The sequence below is a fragment of the Sylvia atricapilla genome, chromosome 15 (assembly GCF_009819655.1).
Source record: "Sylvia atricapilla isolate bSylAtr1 chromosome 15, bSylAtr1.pri, whole genome shotgun sequence".
Lineage (NCBI taxonomy): Eukaryota > Metazoa > Chordata > Aves > Passeriformes > Sylviidae > Sylvia > Sylvia atricapilla.
In genome coordinates, this window is record NC_089154.1 from 7,312,026 (window position 1) to 7,338,086 (window position 26,061).

Sequence of the window (26,061 nt, forward strand, 5' to 3'; positions counted from 1 at the left end):
ACCTCCACCCTGGATGCACTCAATCCCTGTGGACAACATCCCACCCCTCCAGCTCCCTGTGCTTCCCTGAGTGTTTCCCCCGGCAGCCTTGGCCAGGAATGGTGACTCAGGCTGTGTGACAGCAGCACGGTGTGCCAGCTTCAGCACTGCCCTTCCTGCTGGCCTGCACCTCAAACCCTCCTGAGAACACCTGGGAGTCACCTGCACAGAAACAGGATACTTCATTCTGCATTTGGAGGCACTGTAAGACCAGGATTTCTGGAGACAGAGGCTGCCTTTATCCTCACGCAGTCCTGACTCCCGGCAGAACAGGGAGCCCGAGCTGATCCAGCCGGAGCAGGTTCCACGGTGCCTGTCTGGATTGTGAATATTTTATCAGCCCTCTCATCTGCTTCATCAAGCAGCAGCTCGAACAGAGCCAAAGGAGAAGAGGACATGCATGCACGAAGGCAATTAATACTACCCAAATCCCCCAGCTCGGAATCTTTTCATTTCTTTTTCTGCAACAAAAATCTCAAGCATTTTACCCACTGCCCACTCGGCACCTGACACACAAGTCGGACACAAAGTTACAGAGTTACTTTTTTCTTTTCACCAACAGGCTTTAGCTGGTTCCTACTGGAACTCACACCACCTACTATTCATGTCAACAAAATCTAGCTTGTTGTTTAGTTTTCCCTGGGAAAGAAGCTTCAGGGTGACCTAATTGTGGCCTCCCAGCACCTGAAAGAGCTGACCAGAAAGATAAGGAGAGACTGTTCCCAAGGGTGTGGGGGGAAAGGCTTCCCACTGGCAGAGGGCAGGCTAAGGGGGACACTGGGAAGCCACCAAAGGCCACCAGGAGCAGGAGCCAGCCCTGGCTCAGAGCTGGGAGCACACACGTGGGAAATGCCACCCACGGCATCCCTGGGCTCACACCCTGCCCGCGTCACCACTCCTGGACCTGGGCAAGGCACGGGCAGCCCAGGCAAGGCATTCCCAGGTTTCATGTGGTCTGGAAGCAGATCACAAGCCATGAGGCTTTTAAAATGAGCGCTGAGCAACTATGTACTCATTGATTTCAAACCCGGTGCTGCCCTTGTAAGGGCACAAGAAAGAAGTTTCTTAAAAACACAGCGTAATTTCTTAAGTGTCTAATCTTCAGGATTCTTAATGACCTGGACTTTAAACATGAGATCATCTTGGCCCACGAGGAATTACAGGATCCTGATAAACTCACTGCCTTTACAAAATCTAGAGGAAACACCAAAACTCAGCCAGAATAAGTTTTCTTTCCTGTTCACAGCCAGAACCTGTGATCCTAGCAGAGGTTCCAGCACAGCAATCCAGCAGCTCAGCCTCATGGGTCTCCCCAGCTGCCAAGCTCTCTCCACTGAGACTGAACAGTGGAAAAAACTCACTACAGAGTCCACACCTTCAGTAAATTCAGGTGGTTTTTCCTTTGGCTTCAGCAATCTGCTCTGAAGGGGACACTAATCAATGGGATTAACAGACATGCTCAGAAAATTCAATCTAGACCGCAGCTTGGATCCAGTTTATAACATCCATTTCTGGAATTATTTCTATGATCTGTGGTTTATGACTGTGATAATGCAGCCCCAAAAGCAGCCCAAAACTGAACACATTAAAAGCTGCCTGGTTTTCTATAATTGGAAGTTTGTCCTGGTAGAAAAATCCAAGTCCCAAACTGCACATTGTGTCAGAGGTCCCCAAAGGGTGCAGGGAACAGATAAATGCACGGATATCCAGAGACTTTGTTGGCCCTGCTGGGGCTGAGCGGTGCTGCTGGGGTAACTGAGCTCTTCCCTTGCTCCCACCCCAAATGGAAACTGCTCTTTGCTGAGTTTTGTGCCTGTGCAGAGCCCCCAGTGCCCTGGGAGTGGCCAGGGAAGGGATATTTTGCAGTTGTGTGTGCCAGCTCCTGCTGTGCTCCCTGTCCAGCAGCCCCAGTCCCCAGATGTTCACTGACAGTGATCCTTGGGTGGTTAATTCCCTCCCCAAACACACTTTGTTCCCACCCGGGCCTGACCTGCAGCCCCAAACCCTGCCCTGCTCAGCAACAGCATCCCCCTAATTAAATCCACTCAGACTCCTTTAAACCCATCATTGGATTCAGCTGCCATCTAGAAAGATCTAATGCAATTTCCTAATTAGAGACCTGGAACTTCGCTGGGAGATAAACAGGAAATGCTTAAGATAACGATTATAAACACTGAAATGAGATTTTTCTTTTCATGAACACTCCGATGGAGACAAATGCCAACCTGCAAACTCCTCGTAAATATGAAATATTTCAACGCTGTTTACCACTTTTTCAAATAGCTCTGCCAAACACAACAAGCAGTGCATGTAATAACACTCACCAGATTTAACTTCTATTAAAGGATGTTTGGGTGAGCCAGAAATTTAAGTACATATTCCATTTTTCCCCCCTTCCCACAAAACCATAAAAACATTAAAGAAGAAATTCTTTGATATTAAATGGCACTGTAAGGTCAATGTTATATTGATGGAAGTATTGAGAGAGATGGATGCACTCTTATTTTAGCACCCTGGACACTTGAAAAAGCAAGTTTTAAAGTACTATCAACACGACATGAAGAAACAGATAAAGCTTCCTTAAGTAATAACTCACAGAACAATTCTGGGAAAGACAAAAATCAATGGATAATGCTCTAGCAGGAAAAAAAAAAAAAAGGAATCATTTGGACCATCCACATTTTTCATGAAACATTACTAGAAATTATTGCTTTCCAGCAGGTTTTTGATGCACAGATAAATGCAAGCAGATCCTCCTTGGACAATATTTTGATAACAGGTATTTTAATACAACTTGCTTTAATATGATAATTATGTTACAACTCCAGTTCCAAGACTCAAGACTCACACATTGCCAAGTGGCTTGAAGAACCACTAAATATAGTTCAGCACAGTAACTTTTATGCAGGACATGAGCTATTAAAAGCCATGTTCCAAAACTCCTGGTGAGTCACAGCAATGCCATGAGTACAGGGCCTGGAAAAACTCATTTGTACACACAGAGTTGTATCTGAGCAGTGGGAAACGAGCACAGAAGCTACAGTAAGTCAGGCTCTTGCATAAAACCAGAGCCTTCTGAGGCACTCTGTGGGCTCTTCCAGATTTCTAATTAGTCAGAGCTGCCTGTCCCTGGTTTAAATTACTGCAGGAGCCTCAGGGCAGATCGAGTATCTCACCCAGCAGAGGCAGTAAGAAAATCCACCTGTCTGATCTTGGGTGACTTCACCAGACCCAAGCCTCCCCAGCAGTTGTCTGGAATCGTTTTTAATCAGAATGCTACTCAGGGATTACACCTGAAGGATGAAGAAAAAACCTGGTGGCAACATCAACAACAGCAGCAGCAGTTGGTCCCCAGAGGCTGGAAGCTCAACTCATGGAGATTGTCACAGCCTGAAATGTCATTAATTACCCACGTGTGTTCTGTAAGCAAACAGCAACTCCAGACCTCTCCATTGGCTCATTCCTCATGGAAATTACTCAGCTATGTAGTTCAAATGCTTATTAGTGTATCACTGCAGAGCTTTGATGACAATAGCTCTGAACATTTATTTTCATTAGGGATGACTGCAGCTGTAAAGGAGAATATTCCCAAGCTTCTAATCAAATCTGTCTCCTTTGTAATTTATAAAAGGGTATGGAAACCAAGACAAGCCCTTGTAGATCCGTGAAGAGTCCCTTCGCTGACATCAAACATAGTATCACTTAAGTTTCTGAGCCAAACACTCAGGTGCTCTGCTGGAGAGAGGATCTGCTCAGAAAGCCTCCCAAGGGAAGGTACAACCTCACCTCCTCCAATTTGTGAGGCAGCATGTCCTAAACGAGGCCACAAGTGCCACTTCCCAGGGCTCTGTGCCCAGCCCAAGCACACACACAGCTGCTCCCAGTGGATACAAGCCCTGGGCCTCCAAAGAGACGAAGGTTTAGAGGAATTAGGACAGAAATTCCATGAAAGGCAATCCCAGCATGTGACCTCTAAGGAATCACAGGCCACCTGAAATTCATGAAGTTCTGAATTAAAGTCATTCCTTTCTTCTCCACGCCCTCCCCAACTAATTATTTTCAGCCTAACTAAAACTTCCCAGCTGTTTGCAGCTGGATTCAGGATGTAGCTCAAGATAAAGTCAGCTCTGAGCTCGTTCCTCTGGGTGATCAGCCCTGTGCCTGCTGTGGGCAAGATGCCACTTGATGGCAATGCACTCATTCAGCTCATGTGGAACTACTGATTTCCTGGCAAGCCCTGCCTCTGCTCACCTGCAGGTCCCAGCCCTGTTTTTTGGGATTACCCTGACTGGATGTGAGAACCTTTAGGATGCCATGAGCACCAACACACAGCAGGACTCCCAGCTCACTCCTGCAGCTGAGACTGCTCTGAGAACGTTGTGATGCCACCTCAAGTGCCAGGCTGTGTCTCAGTCACCTGGCCCAAGCTCTCATATTTCCCTTTTTAGGTTTCCCAGAGCTTGTGCTGCTCCCTTTTAGCAGCACTGACAACAAATCTGTCCAATATGTGAAATATAAAGTCCTCAGCAGCAGATTGAACACTTAAGGCAGCCAAGAACATCCATGAGATAATTGCCGCAAAATATTTAACATATCTATTAATTATTGTGGAATCCTGTTCCACTGAGCTAATCCCCTCTTTAATTAGTTTCCTACATGTATTTCATAACTCCACTTAATTCTATCCATGGACTCACAGGCTTCTCATAAATGCCATTCCTCAGCTTTGATGGAGCTCTTGCCCATCTTTTCTTATTCCCCATATTAAGGTGTTACTTCCCTGATGCCAGGTCTGGTATTCGGGGTGCAAGGGCCAGGATGGCAGCCCTGGGAGCTGGCTGGAAGCAGGGCAGTGTCATTCCTCCTTCCCCTCATTAATACAACAACCCCACGGGGTGACGAGTGGCTGCCAGCCCTGCTGAGCTCAGGGGAACGTGGCTGCTCTCCCACAGCTCAGGGACCTCTGAGGGAGGGAAGAGCAGAGCAGGAGACACCCCTTCCAAACACAGCACCAGGAGATGCTGGAATGAGCCCCAGGGATGCGAGCCCTCGGCATAGATCCCAAATGTGTCCCAACACTGCTTCTCCTGGGGAGCAGCTCCTTCCCTGCAGGTCCCCCATGGCCTTCTAACACTGAGCCATCACCTCTTCAGGCATTCACACAACTACAGGGATCCTCCTGATGCAGGACTTGTCTCCTCATTCTGTCCCAGCGCAAAAAACTAATAAATGAGTTCACCAAGTCAATATAACACAATACAACTCGATAGAACATATAATACTGTCTGTACGCTCCTGCTGAATGCCTGCCATGCCTTCCACAAGCCCTGCAGTGCTTCTCAAACCAAACTTGAAAGCCTCAGCCCTGATACCTGAGAGTGAAACCTGTTAAAATCCATCCCTGCTACGGGATTTTACTCTGGGAAAGGCCCTGCTGACTTGCACATGAAACGTGAGCAGGTGAGCAACATGAAATAGTCACAGTTGATGAATATCAAACGTGTAAAACCAAATGACCCGGTGTCATTTATCCAGTTTTTAATGAAAACCACTGACAGCAGTGTCAGCATTGCAATGAAACCAGCCCCCTCACCCCCTGCATGCCCAAGGCACCCTAGGCTGGGTGGCACAGGAGTGTGGCAGGAACCTGCCCAGACACCACACCCCAGCACCCCAGAGCCCTCACCTGCCCGGCCAAAGGTCAGTGCCAGCCTCCCCTCCCAGCGCTGCCGCACACCCACACCTGCCCCTGGAAGCACAAAGCTCCCCAAGCTGTTTATCCTGCCCAGAACAACCCGGATTACTCCAAATTCCGCTCGGGATTTGGAGCTGTGGGGCTGACACATGCAAACAGAGAATGCTAATGGTCCTTCCAACGACATTAAAAAAAATCCATTGATTCATATGAAAGGGGAACAAGAAGATAAGGTTGGCTGGGAAGTTGTTCCCTCTTTAATAGCAAAACAAACTCATTAAAAATCTCCTCCTTGGGCTTTATGAGCTGGCACTTTATGAGCTGCCCTGCGTTGTGTGGGCTCCAAGAAAAACAAACACCCCGTTAAGGGAGTTATTGGAAAGGATGCCACCAAGACAAACTCAGATAATAAGTTTATACTTTCGGTATCAGTACAGACTTTTCAATTCACACTCTCAATATAGGAACTGATTTTCAGATTAAATCTTTAAAAGTAGAAGGAAGTTTCTGCAGGAAAGCATAGACTTCTGCTAGAAAAGCAGCGCGGTGACATTTGCATGTTTAGCTCAGGGACAGCTGCTGCTGCAGGGCACTTCCCTGTCTGGGCACAGATTTGTTGCTACCTAACCGAGTTAAAAACCTTCCCAGACTCCGACAGCTGGAAACTGGTGGCGATTGTCCCTACAGGGCTCCGGTAAGTCCTGTAAAAATTAAGTCCCGGAGAGGCAAACGAAGTCGTGGAGAAGGCACTCTCGGAAGTCTTCTTAGGCGTGAAAGAAAAGCGACAAATAGAGCAAACACCTCCACATCAACGCCGGCAGAAAGGAAACGAAAGCCGCCGAAGCGCAGGCAAGGAGCGCCCGATGCAAATGTCCCCGGGGGCTCGGGGAGGGGGCCCGGTTCCCCCGAGGGCTCCGCCGACCCCCGGAGAGCCCGGCGGGGCCGCGACCCCCGGACAGGCGAGGCACAGCCCCGGGCCCGGCACGGACCGAGCGCCTTTACCCCCGAAAGCCGCGGCCCCTCGCGTTCCCCGCCATCCCCCCGAGGCCTCGCCCCCCGCACGGCCCCGAGGGGCCGAGAGCGCGGAGCGGAGCCCCCCGCGCCCCGTCCCGTCCCCGCCGCCCACCTGCCCACGGTCTGGTTGGCCAGCTGCTTCATGCGATTGAATTGCTTCTTCATGGCGGCGGCCGCTGCCCCGGGCTGCCCGGGCCCCGCCGCTGTGCCCCGGCCGCCCCCGGCCCCGCCGCCGCCTCCGCCCCCAGCACCGCCCGCCCGGCGCGGCCCGGCCCGGCCCACACCGCTTCCGGCCCCGCCTGCCCACCCGCGCCGCACGTGATGGCGGCTCCCGGCCCGGATGTCCCTCCCGCAGCCCGCATGGCGCTCCTCCTCAGCGCCGCGGCTGTCCCTACGCTGTTCTCTGTGCGGCACCGGTGCTGCCGGTTTATGTCGAGCCGAGCTCCCGGGCGGGGCCGCCGGTCCCCGCACAGCCCCAACCCCGCATCCCGCGCCGTTAGCGCCGAGCGGCTCCCGGACTACAGCTCCCATCTTGCCTTGCGCTTCCGCCGCCGCTTCCTGGATGAGGCGCCGCACCCCGCGCGCTCTCATTGGGAGCCGTGCATATCAATGAGCTCACGGACCAATGGCAGCCGAGTTCCGGCGGGGGCTGCCCAATGAGCGGCGGCGGGGGGGCGTGGCCGCAGGGGCGGCGGCAGCGGCCGATCCCCGCGCGCTCCATGGCGGCCGCTGCCGGCCCCGACGAGGCGGACGAGGCGGTGCGGGGAACCTGCGAGGACGCGTCCGTCTGCAAACGGTACCGGAGCCGGGGCAGCGGTCGGGCCGGGCCGGACGGCGCCCACCGGTGTCCCGTTGTACCGGCCACGGCCCCGCGGTGGGGCTGGGCAGTGGGGGGGCGATGCTCGGGCAGCTCCCGGGGAGCGGCCGCGTCCTCTCCCGGTGCCGGGGCTCCGCGCGTGTGGCCCGGGCCCGGCTGGGGTCACGCTCGGAGCTGATCCCGGTGTGTGCGCGGGTGAGCCCCCGAGCGTCCCGGGTGCTACAGAAACCTTTTGGGTTTTGTAGCAGCAGATTTTGAGTGGTTGGCTTTGGTTGGAGAGTTTTCCTTGAAGAATCAGTTGTGACACTCATAAGCTCTGTTTAAACGGAGTAACGCTGTGTTAAACTGATGTGTAGGAGGTTTGGGTTAAGTGCAAACACCCTGTCATATAGCGTAGAAGTAAAGCCTGGTTTGTGTGTCTGAGGAGCTGGGGACAGACAATTCATCTTCTGGATCCCCCAGGAGGAAATATTTGAATTTTGGGTCTTTGCTCACAAAATTTCATCCAGTAGTGAAGAGGCCATTAAAACGATGCTTAATGAATATAGCAACAGATAAAATTTCTAACTGAACTATATAATCTCTTAATTCAAGCAATTCCACACATGGAACAGATTTTTAAACTGTGCATGTGCACACCCAGGCCAGAGGGACCTTTCCAGCCTGTGTATCTTTTAGAGCAAAGTTTGGTGGTCTTATTTCTTAATTCTCTCTTTTCCCTGCTGCTGCACAGGTTTGCTGTGAGTGTTGGCTACTGGAAGGACCCTTACATCCAGTATTTTGTGAGACAAGCCAAAGAAAGGAAAGCACCTGAGATCAACAGAGGCAAGTTGGAAGAGGACTGGGGACCCCTCACCTGTCCTGACAAAACCTGGGAGTTAAAGAGAGGAGGGAATGTGGGAAAGAATGAGACAAGGGTTCTTCACAGCAGTAATTCCATGCTGTGTCTGATCTTTTAAATATCAGTCTGTGAATCAAAACTCTCTTCCTTTGCTTTGTGTGTTCTGAATGGGCAGTCTCTGTGTGTCCCAGTGTAGAGATCTTCTCAGAACAGTCAGAAATGTTGGTTTGACCCAGGACAGTTGTGTCTCTGCAAGTGAAGAATTATTCTGCTCTGCTTGAGCTGAACCTTGACTAAAACTATTTACCCAAGGAACTGAGTTTTATCAGCACATGAGTTTTTTGTTTGTAATTAAAAAAGAAGAACAAAAGCCCTTAGGTATCTTGAAAAGAGAGCATTATTCTTCCTATAGACTGCCTACAGATCTTCATAAGAGTTAAACACGGAGTGACACTAATAACTCCCCCGGTTTGTGTGTGCTGCAGGTTATTATGCTCGTGTTCATGGGGTCAGTTACCTGATCAAGGCTTTCCTGGAGAGGACAGAATGCAACTGTCAGATTGTGAATCTTGGGGCTGGCATGGACACCCTGTTCTGGAGGCTGAAGGTAATGAGGGCTGCAGGGACAGGCCTGGCTGGGGACAGAGTGCCAGGGGGCACGTGAGGGGCTGCTCTGGGCTCCTCCAGGCTGGCTCTGGCACACAGGGCACTGTGCAGGGGCACAGCAGCAGCTCTCACACAATCCCACAATAGCTGGGGTTGGAAGGGAGCTCTGGTGATCATCCAGTCCAGCCCCCTGCCCAGGCAGGGTCACCTGGAGCAGGTGACACAGGAATGTGTCCAGGTGGGTTTGGGATATCTCCTGAGGGAGATCCACATCCTCCCTGGGTGGCTGTTCCAGGGCTCTCCTCTGCCATGGAAAGAGGTTCCTCCTCCTGTCAGGGTGGAACTCGTTGTGTTTTAGTTTCTGGCCATTGCTGCTCGTCCTGTCACTGAACAGTCTGGCACCATCCTGTGACACCCCTGGGAGGGATTTGTGTGGATTGATAGGATCCCCTCTCAGCCTTCCCTTCTCCGGACTGACCAGGCCCAGCTCCCAGAGTCTCTCCTCTTCACGGAGATGCTCCAGACCCCAATTCACCTCTGTGGCCTCTGCTGGACCCTCTCCAGCAGCTCCTGGTTGTTCTTGGAGGTCAGGACTGGACCCTGCAGCTGTGCCTCACCAGGGATGAGTGCAGGGGCAGGATCACTCCCTGACCTGCTGCCACAATTTCCCCGTGTCCCCTGGGATTCCATTTGTGAGTTTATGTATGTAAATCATGGAATCACAGAGTGCTTTAGATTGGAAGGAATCTGGAAAATCATCCAGTCCCACCCTCTGCTGTGGGCGAGGACACCTTCCTCTATCCCAGGCTGCTCCAAGCCCCATCCAGCCTGGCTTTAGACACTTCCAGGGATCCAAGGGCAGCCACAGCTTCTCTGGGCAGCCTGTGCCATAGAAAGGACTGTTTGTGTGTGTGTGTGCCATTCATGGAAATTCAGTTATTCAGGTGTTGTATGAAGGTGTCATTCTGGGTGAACACACCTCTGAGTGAATTGTCTTCTCATTAGCATTCACATTGCTAAATTTGGGTTCTGGAGGGAAGCCTGAGGAGCATTTTACTTGGTCACAATTCATTGTATTCCATCAGTGGAAGGGAGACAGCTCTGATTTTTTTTCTGAGATGTGAAGTTTTTATCTTACGTGCATTCCTCTAAAAGCTCTGCCAGGATAGTGTTTTGGTAACAGTGATTTTAAAAGCTGAAGTGGGGCCTGTAATTCCAATTCTTTGTCCTTTGCAAAGAGCAGGTGTGGTGTCATGAATGTACAGAAGCTGGGAGGCAGTTACTGGAGTGTTGAGGGCTCAGAGTGCTGGTTTCATCTCAGAAAGCCACGGGTTGACAGCCAGAACAAGCAGCAACATCCATCACAAAGGGATTGCTGCACAGGGAGAGACTTGGCACAGCTTCACCAGGCTGGGAAATCGTGCCAGCATGGAATGAAGAGCTTTCCCCTCTTTTGTAGTGCAGGCAGGCTGGTGTGCTGTGCTCTGGCTGGAATGTGGGCACTGTCTGGGTGAGCCTGTGCAAAACCTTCCTGGTTCTTTCCTTGGGAGGCTGTGCTGAAAATCCTGGTAAATGCTGGGGCAGTTTCCTCTTGCTGTGCTCTCCCACATCCCCAGAACAGATGGTTGGAGTGTTTCAGTGACCTGGCGCCTGGATTTAAAGTCCTTCTCCCTCTCTGGGGACATCCCAGCCCCACCTGGACACGTTCCTGTGTCACCTGCTCTGGGTGACCTGCCTGGGCAGGGGTTAGACTGTGTGACCTGCAGAGGTCCCTTCCAACTCCAGCTATCCTGGGATTCTGTGATTGCATAAAGTGTTAAATATGTTCTTTATCTCTTAGAGGCCATTCTGATGTCTCTCAGCTGGTTTTTGTTGGATCTTAGGGGGTTTGAAGCTGTGGGACATTGTTATACCACTGTTATAAGTGCCAACGTAAGCCAAACCAGAACTGTTCAGGATTTGAGGTTCTGTCTTGTCCTGTGCATGTGAAACTTGAATGTCCCTAATTCTAGTGTCTTCCTGCAATTCCCAGGATGAAAACCTTCTCCCTAGAAAATATTTTGAAGTGGATTTTCCCATGATCGTTGCAAGAAAAATCCATAATATCAAGTAAGTCTGAGGCCTGTGTTCAGCTGTGGGAGACTGACTGTCAGCCAGTGTCATTATTTCATCTCTGCTGAGAAACTCTTCATGTTCTGGGATGTGAGGGTGGGAGGCCCTGGCGCAGGGTGCCCAGAGAAGCTGTGGCTGCCCCTGGATCCCTGGCAGTGCCCAAGGCCAGGCTGGATGGGGCTTGGAGCAACCTGGGACATTGGGAGTGTCCCTGCCCATGGCAGGGGTGGCACTGGATGGGCTTTGAGGTCTTTTCCCAAACCAGTCCATGGCTGTGTGTAGAATAAAGGTTTATTATGCAGGCAGGCTGTGCAGCCACTGCCCAGTGTCCTCGGGTGACTTTATGATGCTTCTGAACTGAAAACCCAGAAGAGAACCAGGAGCTCACACCTGCAGTCCTCTGGAGTCTGGATCTCAGCATTTTTCAGTGCCAGAAAAACTAATAAAAAACTAAGAAAACTGAGCTACAACCCACAGCAAGGACTGTCTCAGTTTTCCATCTCTCTTCAAAACAGCAAGAAGTTTTATTGTTTCTTCTTATTAATTTTTTTATGCTTATGGGCACTTTATTTGTTAAATAGATAGTTTTTTTCCACTATTCTCTAAAGAGATTTTTTTCTCAGACCAGTTAAGAGAAGAACTGTTTGATTTACTTCCCAAAGGAACCTTGTTCAGAAGCTTCCTCCCGGATTTACCCTGAACCAAGACACTCAGGCTGCAGAAGGTGTGAAAGGTCTCATTAGGGAGGCAAGCAGAGCTCTGTGGCAGGGGCAGTCTCCTGATAATTAGAGGTGATTAAGTCTCCTCTTGCTGTTGAATTCACTGCTCAATTCCCAGATGTGCCCGTTCAGTTGGAGGCAGCACAGCTGCAGCTGCCTGGGAATATCCTGTTGGGATGAATCCATTAGGGGTTATTGAGGCCACAGTACAGAGTACAGGATTTCTCTTGAAAGATTGTCTCAAAACTTGAATTGTGTATAAAACTCAGCTCCAGGTTCACCAAACTTGCAAAGGTTTTCCTTTCCAGCAGAGGGCAGAGATATTCCCTTGGCTGCTTCTGACACACACACACACTCACATATATATATATATATATATGTTAAGAAAAAAGCTGTAAGCACACTGTTCAACAAGCTTAACTGCTCTGAGATGCTTCTTCCTTCTTCCCACAGATCAAAACCTCCCCTGTCAAAACCAATTATGGAATCCCATTCAGGGGACTCTCTTCTAATAGGTGAGTCATCTTCAAACTCAGTCACTGATGTACTGTAGCACTTTTAAAACTTTTCTGATCATTTTGTTCTGCTATGTGGGCAGGCTTTTAATGTTTGAAATGCTGTTTGGACAGAGAATTGGGAGGGAAAAAAGGCTTTTTTCTTTTCTCACAGACTCCTGCCCATTTGTTCCATGTCATGTTAGAAATGTCTTCTCTTTAAGTGGTTTTATTCCGGCAGAAAGTTGTTGGGTTTTTTTTCTTTTTCTTTCATATGTAGCTCCTTTTCTGTCACAGGAAAGGAAAAATGCTACAGAGAGGCATGGATACTGGATTAAAATATCAGTCGAATGTTTATCTGCTTTCTGTCTCATTAAGAGCACAAATCTTTACATTTAGCAGAGTCTTTACAGCAGAAACACAGCCTGCACAGTCCAGGCTCATGAGCCAGTGCTGTTTGTTACATTTTAGGATTTAAAGGATAGTAATTTCAGGTGGTGTGATGTACTCTTGTGGTTTCTAACCTCGTTAGGGAACAGAAGGTTGTGAACTCCCCTGTCCAAGGGCAGGCTGGACAGGGCTTGGAGCACCCTGGGACAGTAGAAGGTGTCCCTGCCCATGGCAGAGGTGGCCTTGGATAGTCCCTAAGGTCCCTCCCAGCTCAAGTCATTCTATAATTGTATGTTTGTGTCAGGACTGCACTCGAAAACCTTTTTACTTGTGGAAAATCTCTGGCATCCATTGGGTTCATGTTCCCTGTGCAGATGCTGGGCTGTAGCAGCTGCTTTGGACAATGGAGAGGGGCAGTAATTCCCTGCCTCCACCACAGCAACTGCTCTGTGTGACCCTGGCAGAGCCTGCTGTCACCACCTGAGGCCCCTTCCATGGGCACATTCTGCACATTGAATTGCTGCTCGTTATTGTGTCTTCACTTCCCAGCCCTGCAGATGTCCTTGGGAGGGCAGAGTTCTGCCTTGGACCCTCAGGCCTCCAAAGATGAAAGCCCAGAGCCTCAGCTCAGCAGAAGGGCTCCCAGGCAGCCCAGGGAGCTGTAACCCAGGGCTGGTAACAGCCAGGTCCCACAGCACTGGGCTGTACTGGGGAGACTGGTTTCTCTGGAGCTGCTTCTCTGGCTCCTTCTCAGTGCTGGATGTTAAAACTTCAGAGCAACCACCTTGCTGTAGCCAGGGTGGTGTAGGCTCTGCTGCACAGAGATCTCTGGGATGCAGCAGCATGGCCAGGATGTGTGAGGGTGGTGGAAGTGTCCTGGAACTCCAGTTTGAACCGAGCCCCAGCCAGAGGTCAGATCCAGTGAGATCTCTCTGAACTCTGGTTTAAGGATCAATTGATGGAAGCTAATTAACTTCGTGGGGAGGTGCCAGCAGAAGAGGTGCTGGAATAAGTAGATTAAACCAAACAGATGAGCAGAGAGTTCTTACAGATCTGAAGGGACTTGAGAAGGAATTTACTCAGCTGCTGGTTGGTCTGTGCCCTGTCATTTCAAACTGTCTCCAGCTGGAAGGTTGTGGCTGTGGCTCAGATGGGCTCCAGGGGAAATCCAGGGACTCCCAAGGCAGTAGGACTGAAGTCTCTACTGAGCAAATCATAGGAACTCTTAACAGTAGAGCACAGGAATCACAGGATGTGTTGAGAAAGAGTCACCATGGCTTTTGGCAAGGTAAGTTGTGCTTCCCAGCTCTGCTGGAGTTGTCTAAGTCAACATTTCTATTGGAAAAGGACATCAGTGCAGTGCTTGGATTTCAAGACTGTGTTTTGACTGTGTCCCATGGCAAAGTGTGCCAGAGAAATGGCACAATGGTTGTGGGGAAGGAATGGTTCTCATATGGATGAGGAGCTGGGATGGAGGGCGAGCATATGTTGTTAATTTTTGTTATGGAAGAGATGGAGATCTGTGCTCGAGGATATGTTGTTGTTCAACACTAAGAAAAAATTGGGAAAATACAGTGATTAGTAAGTGGCAGCTTGTTGGCAAATCCAAACTCTGAAGAGTGGTAAAGAACTGTAGAAGTATCTTGTGAAATTAGTGACTTGATGATGATTTCAATGTGGATTAATAGAAAGTGATGCACATGGGGGGAAAAACAGTTTGTGCCTCACATGTAAATGATTATTGCTGCCTTCCTGCAGGATCTGGGTATTAGAATAAATAGATGGATGAAAGCATGAGCTCAGTAATAGTGCAGAAATACAAAGCAATTTCAAGTATTTTTGAGAAAAAGCTAGAAAACCACTTAGGTGCCAGTGTTGGTAGGAGTTTCCTCTCTTTGACTTTTTCACTCTGGAAGGCTGGGAACTATCCTGGGGATGATACCACCTTTGGTCTGACTTGGTACAACTGTGCAGGATTCTGGGAATGCCACTTGGCACAGGGGAGCAGCATTGGCAGGCAGGGAAATGTTATACATTTCTGTAGGGATGTGTACTGGGATTTTAGAATCCTGTCCCTCCCTGTGCCTGCCTCCCCACATCAGCTCACACTCCGGTCTCTGATGTAGCAGGAATGATTTGTTTGGATTGTTTGCAATTTTGGCTTTGAGTTGTGCTGATATGGATTGACAGGATTCAGGTTCTGTCACTGCTTTTCTGCTCACCCTGAATCTTGCCACGAAGCTGCTGCTTATCCCCAACTTCACTGGTTTTAGGGCAGCATGGGCAGCCAAAGCAGCTCCAGGACAGAGCTGGAGCCCAGAATTGCAGCGGGGTGGCCCCAGGAGAAGCAGTGACATCCTTATGGCAATACCCCAGCAGATTGTCCCCAGCGTTCAGTGGCACTGGATGTGCTGGGAGGCCACTGCTGCACCTTTGTCCCCTTGGCAGGTGCAAACTGTTCCTTTGGGTGCCTCTCACACCTCCTCCCCTGCGTGGGCCACCTTGGGCACTTGGTTGTTTCAGCTTCCCTCCATCCCCAGACCTTGCTGTGACCCAGGGTCGGTGTCAGGGGGACTTGCAGGGGCTGTCCCTGAGCTGCCAGGACCAGCTGAGTGTTGGGCAGTGCCCTGGGGTGCAGCGAAGCCTGAGCTGGGGGAGAGCAGCATGCAGAGCAGGCTGCAGGGGCTGCTGCTTTGTAAAGCTGCCAGAAGATACCTTACACGAAAACCCTAATGAAATCTCTTTGAGTCAATAGTATCCTGCATGCTGTCTCTTGGAAAACCTCCAGGAAATTGTTGCACTAATGTGAGAAGAGAGTAAGAGAAGAGAGCTGAAATCTCGTGGCAGAGGAAGAGGTTGGTGTGCCTGGAGGCTGCAGTGCTGTCAGGGCAGCAGGGAGGGCCTGGGGCCTCCCTCCAGCACAGCAGTTACTTCTCCTGACATTGCTGCAAAGAAAAGATTCAGTGTGGTGAGGTCAAAAGGCAACGAAGCAGCTCCTGCTACTACTCAGTTACTACAAGCTTGTCTTGTTCTATGACTGTGAAATTTGTGCCGTGTTGTTACCTCTGTGCCAGAGTCATGGAAAATAAACACAGAATTGTGTGTATTGATTATCCCTGGAGAGCTGAGCCGTGTGTCTGGGCCAGGAGAGCCTGGGTGGGGTGGTGGGGCTCACCTTCCTCCCTTTCTCTCTCTCCTTCCTTCTATTTCTCAAATTAAGTCTGAGTTTGGTGTTTCTCAAATCTTCACTTCAGCCAAATACAGAGAGAATCTTTGTACATGGCTGAGTGTGAGCATCACACAAATCCCCAGGGCGGTTCTAGAGAACACCCAACCAAACAACCTCACTAAAAACAAACACGAGGAGGTGGTGCCTGGGTAGGAATTAGTGCCTGGAATATGAGATTTGCAGTGGTTTAAGCCACCAAATGTCTCTGGCTGTGCCAGCATTAGGGCAGCTGCCTGACTCACAGCACTGCAGTAAGAATGAACAGAGGGGTTTGAACATACACAGAAAATCAATTCAGTTAAAACAAACTCTTGTTCCTCACAAAAAATCAATGGGCACCATGTGACCGTGCTACCAAGCTGGAGCTTGGTTCTCCTTTCCCAGCTGCCCTGTGGATGGGCAGGAATTCTAAAATCCATTTGCAGCAAGGCTGCTCAGTCTTGGACAGCAGATTGCTCCCTGTGCTACTTCACAGAATACCTTGGGTGGGAAGGAACCCACAGAGAACATCCCAGTGCAGCCCTGGCCCTGCACAGCACAGCCCCAAGAATCTCCAGCTCTGCAGGAAGGTAGGAGTTGGTGCCAGATCATGTCCCAGCAGTACAGCAGGTTTTGGGATGTTTCTGGATGGATTTCTGCCATCCAGGTTGGGGACAGGGGCACTTCCAGCTGTCCCCAGCTGCCATCAGTGATTGTTTGCTCCCTAACGGAGAGGTGATGGAGTTGGAGTTTGCCCAGTTAAGTGTGATCAGAATGAGAAGGAGGAAATTTAAGTGAGATACTGAGGAGAAATCTCTCCCAGTGAGGGTGGGAAGGCCCTGGCACAGATTCTGTGGCTGCCCCATCCCTGGCAGTGTCCATGGCCAAGTTGTAGCAGCCTGGGACAGTGGAAGGTGTCCCTGCCTGTGGCAGGGGGTGGCACTGCATGGTCTCTATGGTCCCTTCCAGTCCAAACCAATTCAGGGCTTTATGACAAAAGTGCTCGAATCAGTGTGATGTGAGCAAGGCACCTTTACTTCCACCTTGGAGTCTTTGTGCTCCTTCTCTCCTGGATCACTTAAAAAGTTTTGTGATTTATTTCTGGCTTTTATTTCTGTTCTTTATTGATGTATTTGTGTGTCCAAGCTGGACAGGGAGCTGGCATTAATTCCCTACTAATTGTGGTGGCTGACGCTTGCTGTGCCGTATCCATGGACAGAAACCAATCCCTATTTCAGAACTTCCCTGTGTGTGGTGGGGTTTTTGGGTGGCTTTTTTTGATGCCATTATCATGGCCTTGATGTAATCACTTAAATAGAAGGGTGTGGGAAGTAGTAAAGCTATTACAGAACATGCACATGGAAAAAGCCTTGACTCAAAATGTTGAATCATTTGCTGCACAACTTTTTTTTTTTTTCTTCTCTCTCTCTTTTCTTCCCTTGTAACTCTCTTTCTGAACTGTTTCTGATTCCTGGATCTGCTCCCAAGTGTTGCTGGAATGGCAGCTATTGTCACTTGTTAGTGCTGCTTTCAGGGAGTTGGTCACTTGAAAACTGAACAGAGGTGCATCCTCTGGAGTGTTTGATGTAATAATTGGGAAAACCCACAGTTGTTCCCAGTTTTTTTTGTTCCCCTCTCCTGCAGTGGAAACCCCTTTCATCCTGCCCCCTCAGTCACTTGGCTTCTCCTCTCTCCTCATTCCAGCTGTGCCAGGGCAGGCTCAGGTTGGACATCAGGAGGAATTTCTCCATGGAAGGGGTGGTCAGGCACTGGAAGGGGCTGCCCAGGGAGGTCTGGAGTCCCCTCCAGAAAAGCTGAGGTGTTCCAGTCCCATCCCAGTGTTCCTGCAGAACTTAGGCTCTGGGGGGGTTTGATGGAGCACTTGGGAAGTGCCTCCTGTGGGCTCTGGGCTCCTCTGGGTGCATTCATTGCTGCTGGGTGTCAGAATTAATGGTGACAAGAGGCTCTGCTGCTGCCTCCCAGCTGTGCCAGGATGGCAGAGGCTTCTTGGACTCTGCATTTGTTCCTTGAAGCATCCTCAGGATCCCATTGTATCCCAGGGGAATATCTGTTGCTCAGAATACCTTCTCTAATTTGACTCTTTCCTTAAACACCACCACTAAGTCATATCAAAAGGCTACTTGATGACTTTTTTTTTTGGCCCCAAGTCTATGTCTGGTCCCCATATTTATTATATAACTGCATATATAATTAATTTATATAGCTATATCTGTTGTTCATATTTGAAATATTGTCACTTAGCTTAGTTTTTCAGAAACTGATGCACTTTTATGTAGTTCCCATGTACATACATTGGGCCATCTAAGAAGACTCTCCAAACAAAACAAGAAATCCTGCCTTTAATCTTCCCATTTTTCTTCTCTCTGCATTCCTGGAAACCATGGTAACAGCTGGGATAACCTCTCAGCTTCAGCGTGGCTGCAGAGGGAGAGAGGAGGCTCAGTGCAGGGTCTGCTGGCGATGGAGCACTGGAAACACACCTGGGAAGGGAATTCATGATTTAAAAAGAGGAGTTTTTGCTGCTCGTAGTTGGGTTTAACAGACCAAACTTTGGCTCCCAGTTCATGTGCTCCTGTGGAGTTTATTTGATTCACAGCTCCAGCATCCCTCTCATTTGTGATGTTGGTCTGTCCTCGTTTTTGCCTTGCAGATTCCCACAGCCTGGACTCCAGTCGATATTCCATAGTAGGAGCTGACCTCCGTTTCTCATCAGATCTGGAGGAAAAGCTAAAGAAACATAGCTTGGATGTACAGTAAGATCATAAGGATTTCATTGGGTTTTTTAATTTTTTTTTTTAATTGGGGCTTGTGGAAACCCTTATCCAAGGCCAGGTTGGACATTTGGGCTTGGAGCTGGGACAGTGGAAGGTGTCCCTGCCCATGGCAGGGGGTGGCACTGGATGGTCTCTGATCCCTTCCAACCCAAACCATTCCAGGATTCTGTGATTTCTGGGTTGTATCTCTGTAATTATTTTCTGTGGCCTCCTCTTAAACCCCCGTTGTTCCCTAAACCTTTTGGTGGGACTGCAGTGGAGTCCTTGGGATCTGAATCCCAAAAGTGCTCCGGGGTTTTCTTGTTCAACATGAGGCTTTGGGGGGGGCAGGAGTTGAGTTTTTGAGTGGATGATGGACAGACCTTTAAAATCTAAGCAATATAAATAGCAGAGATCTGGCTGGGTGGGAGAGAGCATATGGGGAAGCAGAATGCATCAAATTGCCATTTAATTCTTTACACTTCCATCCTCTGAAATGTTGCCTTGCTTGCCTACATTGCTGCTCCTTGTGGAATTTCTCCTGCTTCTAGTGACTTTTTCCCCCTTTCATTCCAGCAATTAGAAGCAAACTCAATAATTGTGAAGAAGATCACTTGTGTAGATGTCTATTTTTGTTGTTTGGTGGATGGAGGGGGAAGAGGCAACGTGCAAACTATAGATTACATTTTGTTAGATAATAATATGTGAAGATTGTTTTACAGATACTGAACGAATTTGTCTAATTAAAATTCTTCTTTGAACTTCTTTTAAAGAGAAAACTTTTTTTTTTTTCAATTTGTAATTAATGCCTGATTTCACTGATCTCTACAAGAATGTGAGCTGTGTCCACAGGGTACAATTGTCCTGCAAAGGGAATTTTAACACACCTCAGTTCCTGCTGTCAGACAAGACTCACAGAATGCTCACTGTACTGTGCTGAGGGCTGACTATGGGGTGATTGAGCCCTAAAACCTCTGGTTCCCAACTACAGGAGTCTTCTGTGGTTCATTAATTCACAGCTGCCAGAAAACCCAGTTTTAGTCAATGCGATGAAGCGATTTCATTCAGTCTTCAGTGTCTAGTTCAGAAAAAATGGAGCTCTTTCAGGAAATTCTGTGGACATGGAGAGACTTGCTGGCTCACAACCTTTAGTAGATTTTTCTTGCTCTTTTCATTTTTGAAATCATGATCTCCTTTGGTTTTGTTTTGCAGTTTGCCAACGCTGCTGGTGGCCGAATGTGTGCTGGTTTACATGACCCCCCAGCAGTCTGCAAACCTGCTCAAGTGGGCAGCAAGCACCTTCCCCGTGGCCATGGTTATCAATTATGAGCAGGTAAAACCAGAGGGGCATTTTTGGACCTGCATTGTTGTCATTGAAATTGCTCTCGTGAGTGGGAGTTGTTGAGGAATGAGAGTGGGCCATGTCCTTTTGTAGAAACAGCAGTTTCTGCTGAATTTCTGTAGTAATGTGTTTAAACTTGGAGCTTGGTTAGCTCATTGTAGGGAAAATACAGCTATTCTGAAAGACAATTTCTGGACTATGTTGAAGCAAAATAATTGAGACTTAATCCATTCGTGGAAAAACCCACAGAATATTGATTTAGCTAAAGCAGAGGGAAAAGAAAGGATGCTGAGTGCTGGCTCTGGGTGTATGACATTACATAATTACCTCTGTGTTCTTTGGCAAAGTGGAGCAAAAATCACATCAGCATGAACTCTGTTTCTCCCTGTGGAAGTACAACACTGCCTCGGGGGAACTAGGTGGCTCCAGGAATAAGTAACAGGATCTTCCAAGCTGTAAATCACTGCTGGAGAGCTGAAGCAAGCTGCTGAGAGCTGAAAGCAGAGGCAGCTGTGCTGCCAGCCCAGGGAGGGCAGTGCCACTGTCCTGTGTCATTGTCCTGGGTCACTGTCCTGTGGCACTGTCTCCTTGCCATGGGGCTGCTCCTCTCCTGGATCACTGTCCTGTGGCACTGTTCCCTGCCGTGGGGCTGCTCCTGAGGAAGAGGAGGAGGAGGCAGTGAGGAGTGAGAGCTGCTGTCAGGATGTGCCACTCACTGATTTCCCTGGGCATTTTGCATCAGTATCACTGATTCCCTGGGCATTTTGTGACGTAGGCAGTGCAGGGGTTTAAGCAGGGCCCTGCTTTTCCCCGTGGTTCCATGGTGGTGGGAAGGGGGAACACTTTTGTCTCCTTGTCTCCCCGAGGTGAACATGAGGGATCGCTTTGGGCAGATCATGATCGAGAACCTGCAGCGGCGGCAGTGCAACCTGGCTGGGGTGGAGCTCTGCACCTCGCTGCAGTCCCAGGTGAGGGGCACACAGCCTGGGGGGCTGACACTGAGCTTTGCTAACCTGGCTGTGAGTTCTGAGCCTGCCTGTGGGGCTCAGCAGGCACCAGGGCAGGGTGGGGCAGTCACTGAGCCCTTTGCTGGCCACATTATCCTGGAATCAGGGCATGGTTTGGTTTGGAAGGGATTGCAGAGATCATCCAGTGCCACCCCTGCCATGGCAGGGACACCTTCCACTGTCCCAGAGTGCTCCAGACCCTGTCCAACCTAGCCTGGGACACTGCCAGGATCCAGGGGCAGCTACAGCTTCTCTGAGCACCCTGTGCCAGCGCCTGCCCACCCTCACAGGGAACAATTCCTTCCCAAAATCCTATCCAGCCCTGCCCTCTGGCAGTGGGAAGCCATTCCCTGTGTCCTGGCACTCTATCCCTTGTAAACACTCTCTTCATGTTTCGTGTTGGCTCCTTCAGGTCACAATTAGGTCACCCCAGAGCTTCTCCTTCATGAAAACCCTCCTGGTCAGAGCCCAGCCCTGCCTGACCCTGCACAGAGCAGCAGCAGCACACATTTAGGGAAGTTTGGGAGCTCTTCAAAGGACAGCTCAATCAGCTACCCCGTGAAATCCTCAGTGGGAGAAGCTGTCCTCAGGTGTTTTCCCTGGAATGCTGTGAGAGCTGTGCTGCCCTTTGTTTTCCAGAGGGAACGGCTGCTGGAGAATGGCTGGGAAAACGCCCGTGCCATCGATATGATGAAGGTGTACAGCTTCCTGCCACAGGCTGATGTCAAAAGGTACCACTTTGGGACCCAAAAAGTCATCCTCAGGTGCCATTAACAAGATCCTTCCTGTCCATGTGTAGTGTGGGATCCCCTGGTGTGGCAGAGGGGGCTGCAGGCCAGTTCTGCCCAGAGAGACACAACATTCCTAAGCCTGGAGCTCTGCATTATCCAGGATCATGCCTGGATTGAGGATCCAGAGAGTGAACACTGCCAGGAGCAGACTGGAAGTAGTGATGGCTTATTTGGGTGTGACAGAAGGCATCTCCTGACAGAAGTTTGCAGATGGAAGATGCCACAGAAATGCTGTGTTGACCTTTTGCAGTCCCCAAAATGTTCCTTGTGAAGATCTTGGCTGGGGTTAAACCACGACACGTTGAAGTCACGAGGGGGAGACTGCTGGCTCTGCAGAGCTCAGAGCACAGAGCAGGGACTGCAGGCTGTTTAACAGTCATAATCTGCCTGGATTTTGTGAATATTTCTGCATTAAATGCTAAACTGTGGGAAATTCTAGGGGATAACTTCTTAGGGATGTAATGTGAAATGTGAATTGCAGTGAGTCGTTCATAGCTGGAATTAACTGAACAAGTTTCCTTGGTCAAAATATTCATGTATGGGGGTTTCTCAGAGCCTGGAACTGAACAGGTGAGAGTGGAAATCAGAGGTGGTTTAAATAGGAACAGGGATGTGTGGTGGGACCATATGGCACTGGTGGAGACACAGAGCTCGTGCTTTCTCTGCAGCATTTTTGGCTACCTTGGATCTGTTCAGCTCCTTGCACTTGTTCCACATGCCAGGAAATAGGGTTATGTAAACCCTGTCCTCCAGTATCACTGAGGCAAATGCTTTTTCTTTAAAAAAGTCTTTCCCAGAGTGTTCCTCTGCAGCACTTCACACCTTGGGGTGCATTTAGGAACTTTGGCCCCTTTAGATCCTCAGTAGCAGCCCTGTTGTTTGTGAGGAGTTACACAGTTGAGTCCTGGAACAGGGAATTCCAAGGATGAGGAGTTGAAAGCACTCTGTGGGTCACCTGTTCCATACAGGGGTGGGAGCAGTGGTGCCATCATGGACAAATACCTGTAATTATTCCCTGGAGAGGTAACTGCCTTTCTGGCCACAGTTTTCACTCCCATGGGCTGAACAATTCCGTAAAAATTCTGCTGAGAGTCCAGCTCAAATCCCAACTTTCATTTTATTCGTGCAGAATAGAAGCCCTTGAATTCCTGGATGAAAAGGAGCTGTTTGAACAACTGATGCAGCACTACTGCATCTGCTGGGCTTCCAAGGACAGCAGCAACCTGGGTAACGTTCTCCAGCACCTGGGGGGGATCCTGCCATGGAAATGTCCTGTGGGAGGGCTGGGGGTGGGATGTTACACCTGGGCTGGCTCAGACCCCCCTGCTCCAGGCTGCTGCTCCATCCCTGGGCTGGGGGCACCTCCCAGCTGGGGATTGTTCCTCCACAGCCTTTGGAGGGTTTATGGGCATCCAAGTGGGAAGCCTGTCCAGTACAGGGGAGTTGGAATTTTTCCACCAGAAGATGCCGTATGGGTTACTTTAAATAACTGCCTGCTTTATCCCATCAGTGCTAATTGAAAGGTTTACAAATCCCATGCATGGGAAGTGCCATATGGGCACATGGTATATGAAGGCACAGTGTCCTGACAACACAAAGATAAATTTGTATTACTTATCCCAGGCTTCTCTGCACTGTCCCCATTTGCAGCCATCTGACACTGAAGTTTTCCACACCACTTTCTCTCTGGGGAAGAATATTCCCTCTGAAATGAACTATTTTACTTGTTCCTTTTGTTCTTAAAATTCTGTCTCTCCTGGACTGGAATTTCTGTGGAAGAGAGAGACTTGATTTAGGCTTTCTGTAGTATTTGGATGTTGCTGCTGCTCAAGAAATGATAAAATGAGGGGAATTGGTTGGCTGAAGGATGGATGGCCACAGCCTGTGTTTGTCCAGATTAGAAAGACAACTTCGCTGCAGTCTCAGTTTGTCTCTACTTCTGGCTGCAATTTCAGGGGCTTCAGTCTTGCCAAAAAACCTCTGCCTGCTGCTTAGATCATTGCCTCCCCTTCATCCTCTCTGTCTTTTCCCTGCTCCTGACAGTATCCAAGAGCAGATTTTATTAACTGCTCCTCAGCAAATGGGAATAGATTTGGTCTCTGCAGCCTGGCTGGGCAGCAAAGCCTCTGACAGAGCTGCTAAAAGGAGACCTTCAAATAAAAACTGGTAAAAGGAGCTCTTCAACACCCTGTTGCTGCTGCTGTGACAGAGCTGCTGCCTTGTGCTGGTGTTCTCCTGAATCCTCCAGAGTTCTGAGCTCAAAAACTCACATTCTACATGGGATTTCTTCAGGCTGAAAAGTGGTGACTGTAATACACAGCTTATATTTAGAGGAGCTAAGGCCCCAAAGTTTACAGCAGCCCGTGTTTGGGGGATGTCAGCATTGTTCTTTGCTGTGATCAGAGAAAGGCTGCAGGCAGTTTGGGGTGCTGAGGTTGGGGGGTGCAGGGTATCTTAGAAGTTACAAAAGACACTGATCTCAAAGGTGGTAATCAAGTGTCCAATGGACATGGAATGGATATGCCTTCATCTAAAGCAGGGCTTTTTCCAGTGAGAATTTACTGCCCTCATTAATGGTTCTTTTCCCTGCTTTGTCTTCCTAATTTCATGAGCAGACTCTGAGGTTCCTGAACATTGTGTTTTTCCTTCTGCCATGAATAACTCCAGTGCTCCTGCAAACTGACTTCATCAAATTAATTCTGCATCACAATCAAAATAGGGTTGGAAAAGTACAGCCCAGCCCGTTTCCTGTTTTCCTCACACCAAATCCTTTCTATTTAAATTTTAAAAACATGAAATAACTCACATACAGCAAGAAAGATGCTTTGAAACTGCCCTTGGTGCAGTGAAGGGCAGGGAGGATGAGAAGAAATCCTCTTTTCTTCCCCCAAATCCCTGTTTCTCTTCACACAGGTCTGGCAAACATCGACTTCTGAGGGCAGCAGGGAGGGGACCCTGGGGAGCCCCGTGCCTGCCTTGGCTCTGCCAGGACGTGGACAGGATGGGATTTGCACGTGCCAGCCCCAGGCTGTGGCTGGGACAGCTCCTGGTGCTGCTGCTGGGGACAGGCCTGGTGCCTTTGGGTGGTTCCAAGGAGTATTTTCTGTGAGCAGGACTTGTTCCAGCTGTCTAATGATGGACTTGCACAAGGTGTCAGTAACTCCTGTTTAAAGCTTGCCTTCCTTAGTTTCAAACTGGAAGTGAGGTGTTCTTGGTTTCTTTGATTTTCCCTCTTCTGTGTTTTTGTGGATGTGTAACACGTGTTTGTGACAGGCACCTGGAACACTGAGGAGCTGCAGCAGAGGGTCCCTGCCCTGGGCATGGCTGAGCAGGGAGGGAATTCTGTGCATTTTTGTTCTGTTCAGGTCCAATTTTGATGAAGTGTCACTGTGTTGGCTTCTCCAGGCTTCACTGCCCTGCAAAGCTGTCACTGCTGGGGGTTCTTGGGGAAGGGTGAAGGAGAAGGAGGGCCCTGACTGTGTTCAGTCATGTACAAGAAACTGGAAAATAGACCTCATTTAACTGGGAAAGGCTTGTGGTTTCAGCACTTGGATGCTGAAGAAAGAAATTAGTCTCAATTTGCACTGCTTCTGGTAGTACCTTTACACCAGTTCCTCCTTCTCTCTTTCCCCTTAAAGGAAGCAAAACAAAATCCCAACAGCGATGAAAGCCCTTGTCCTGTTGTTCGAAATTGAATCTTGCCACCTTCCTATGAGAAAAATAATAAATGTTTAGTATTTATAATTTGTCTCCTGTCTTACTTGCTAGAAATGACTGGTTTCTGTCTGGTTTAGTGACATTTTTCCTCTCACCCAATGCTTCACCAGGACTTTGTTTGTTAAAGCAGTTGCTGGCAGGCCCAGAGCAGCTGTGGCTGCCCCTGGATCCCTGGCAGTGTCCCAGGCCAGGCTGGAAGGGGCTGGGAGCAGCCTGGGACAATGGAAGGTGTCCCTGCCCATGGCACTGGATGTTCTTTAAGGTCCCTTCAACCCAACCTATTCTGAGATCCTGTGAAGAAATGATAAAATAAGGGGAATAATTTGGCTGAAGAATGGATGGCCTCAGCCTGTATTTGTCCAGATTAGAAAGACAACTCTGTTGCAGTCTCAGTTTGTCTCTACTTCTGGCTGCAATTTCAGGGACTTCAGTCTTGCCAGAAAACCTCTGCCTGCTGCTTAGATCACTGTGAAGTGACTTTTCCTTCAGGGATTA

General features: G+C 49.3%; 2 protein-coding genes across 7 annotated transcripts in view; one reads left to right on the forward strand and one right to left on the reverse strand.

Moving 5' to 3' along the window:
• The window catches only part of ARHGAP17 (Rho GTPase activating protein 17), a 40,783-nt gene extending 33,796 nt beyond the window's left edge, over positions 1-6,987 (reverse strand). For all 6 annotated transcript variants that reach the window (XM_066329944.1, XM_066329939.1, XM_066329943.1 and 3 more), the window contains exon 1: positions 6,861-6,987. In XM_066329944.1, coding sequence (XP_066186041.1) covers positions 6,861-6,913 — 53 coding nt within the window. In that variant the 5' untranslated portion in view covers positions 6,914-6,987. The remainder of the gene's footprint in view (positions 1-6,860) is intronic.
• A 459-nt stretch (positions 6,988-7,446) lies between these two features.
• LCMT1 (leucine carboxyl methyltransferase 1) lies at positions 7,447-25,593 on the forward strand. Its single transcript, XM_066329947.1, has 11 exons — positions 7,447-7,544; positions 8,299-8,390; positions 8,892-9,013; positions 11,045-11,121; positions 12,297-12,358; positions 18,607-18,709; positions 19,922-20,042; positions 20,918-21,019; positions 21,698-21,789; positions 22,979-23,076; positions 24,763-25,593. The coding sequence occupies exons 1-11, from the start codon at positions 7,468-7,470 to the stop codon at positions 24,783-24,785; spliced, it is 969 nt and encodes a 322-aa protein (XP_066186044.1). The 5' UTR covers positions 7,447-7,467; the 3' UTR covers positions 24,786-25,593.
• The last annotated feature ends 468 nt before the right edge of the window (positions 25,594-26,061 follow it).

What these genes read in the sequence shown, in the direction of transcription:
- LCMT1 (XM_066329947.1), top strand. Translation starts at nt 7,468, where the DNA reads ATGGCGGCCGCTGCCGGCCCCGACGAGGCGGACGAGGCGGTGCGGGGA. An exon ending in GACGCGTCCGTCTGCAAACG is followed by an intron (nt 7,545 to 8,298) that starts GTACCGGAGCCG and finishes GCTGCTGCACAG; the next exon opens with GTTTGCTGTGAGTGTTGGCT. An exon ending in AGCACCTGAGATCAACAGAG is followed by an intron (nt 8,391 to 8,891) that starts GCAAGTTGGAAG and finishes TGTGTGCTGCAG; the next exon opens with GTTATTATGCTCGTGTTCAT.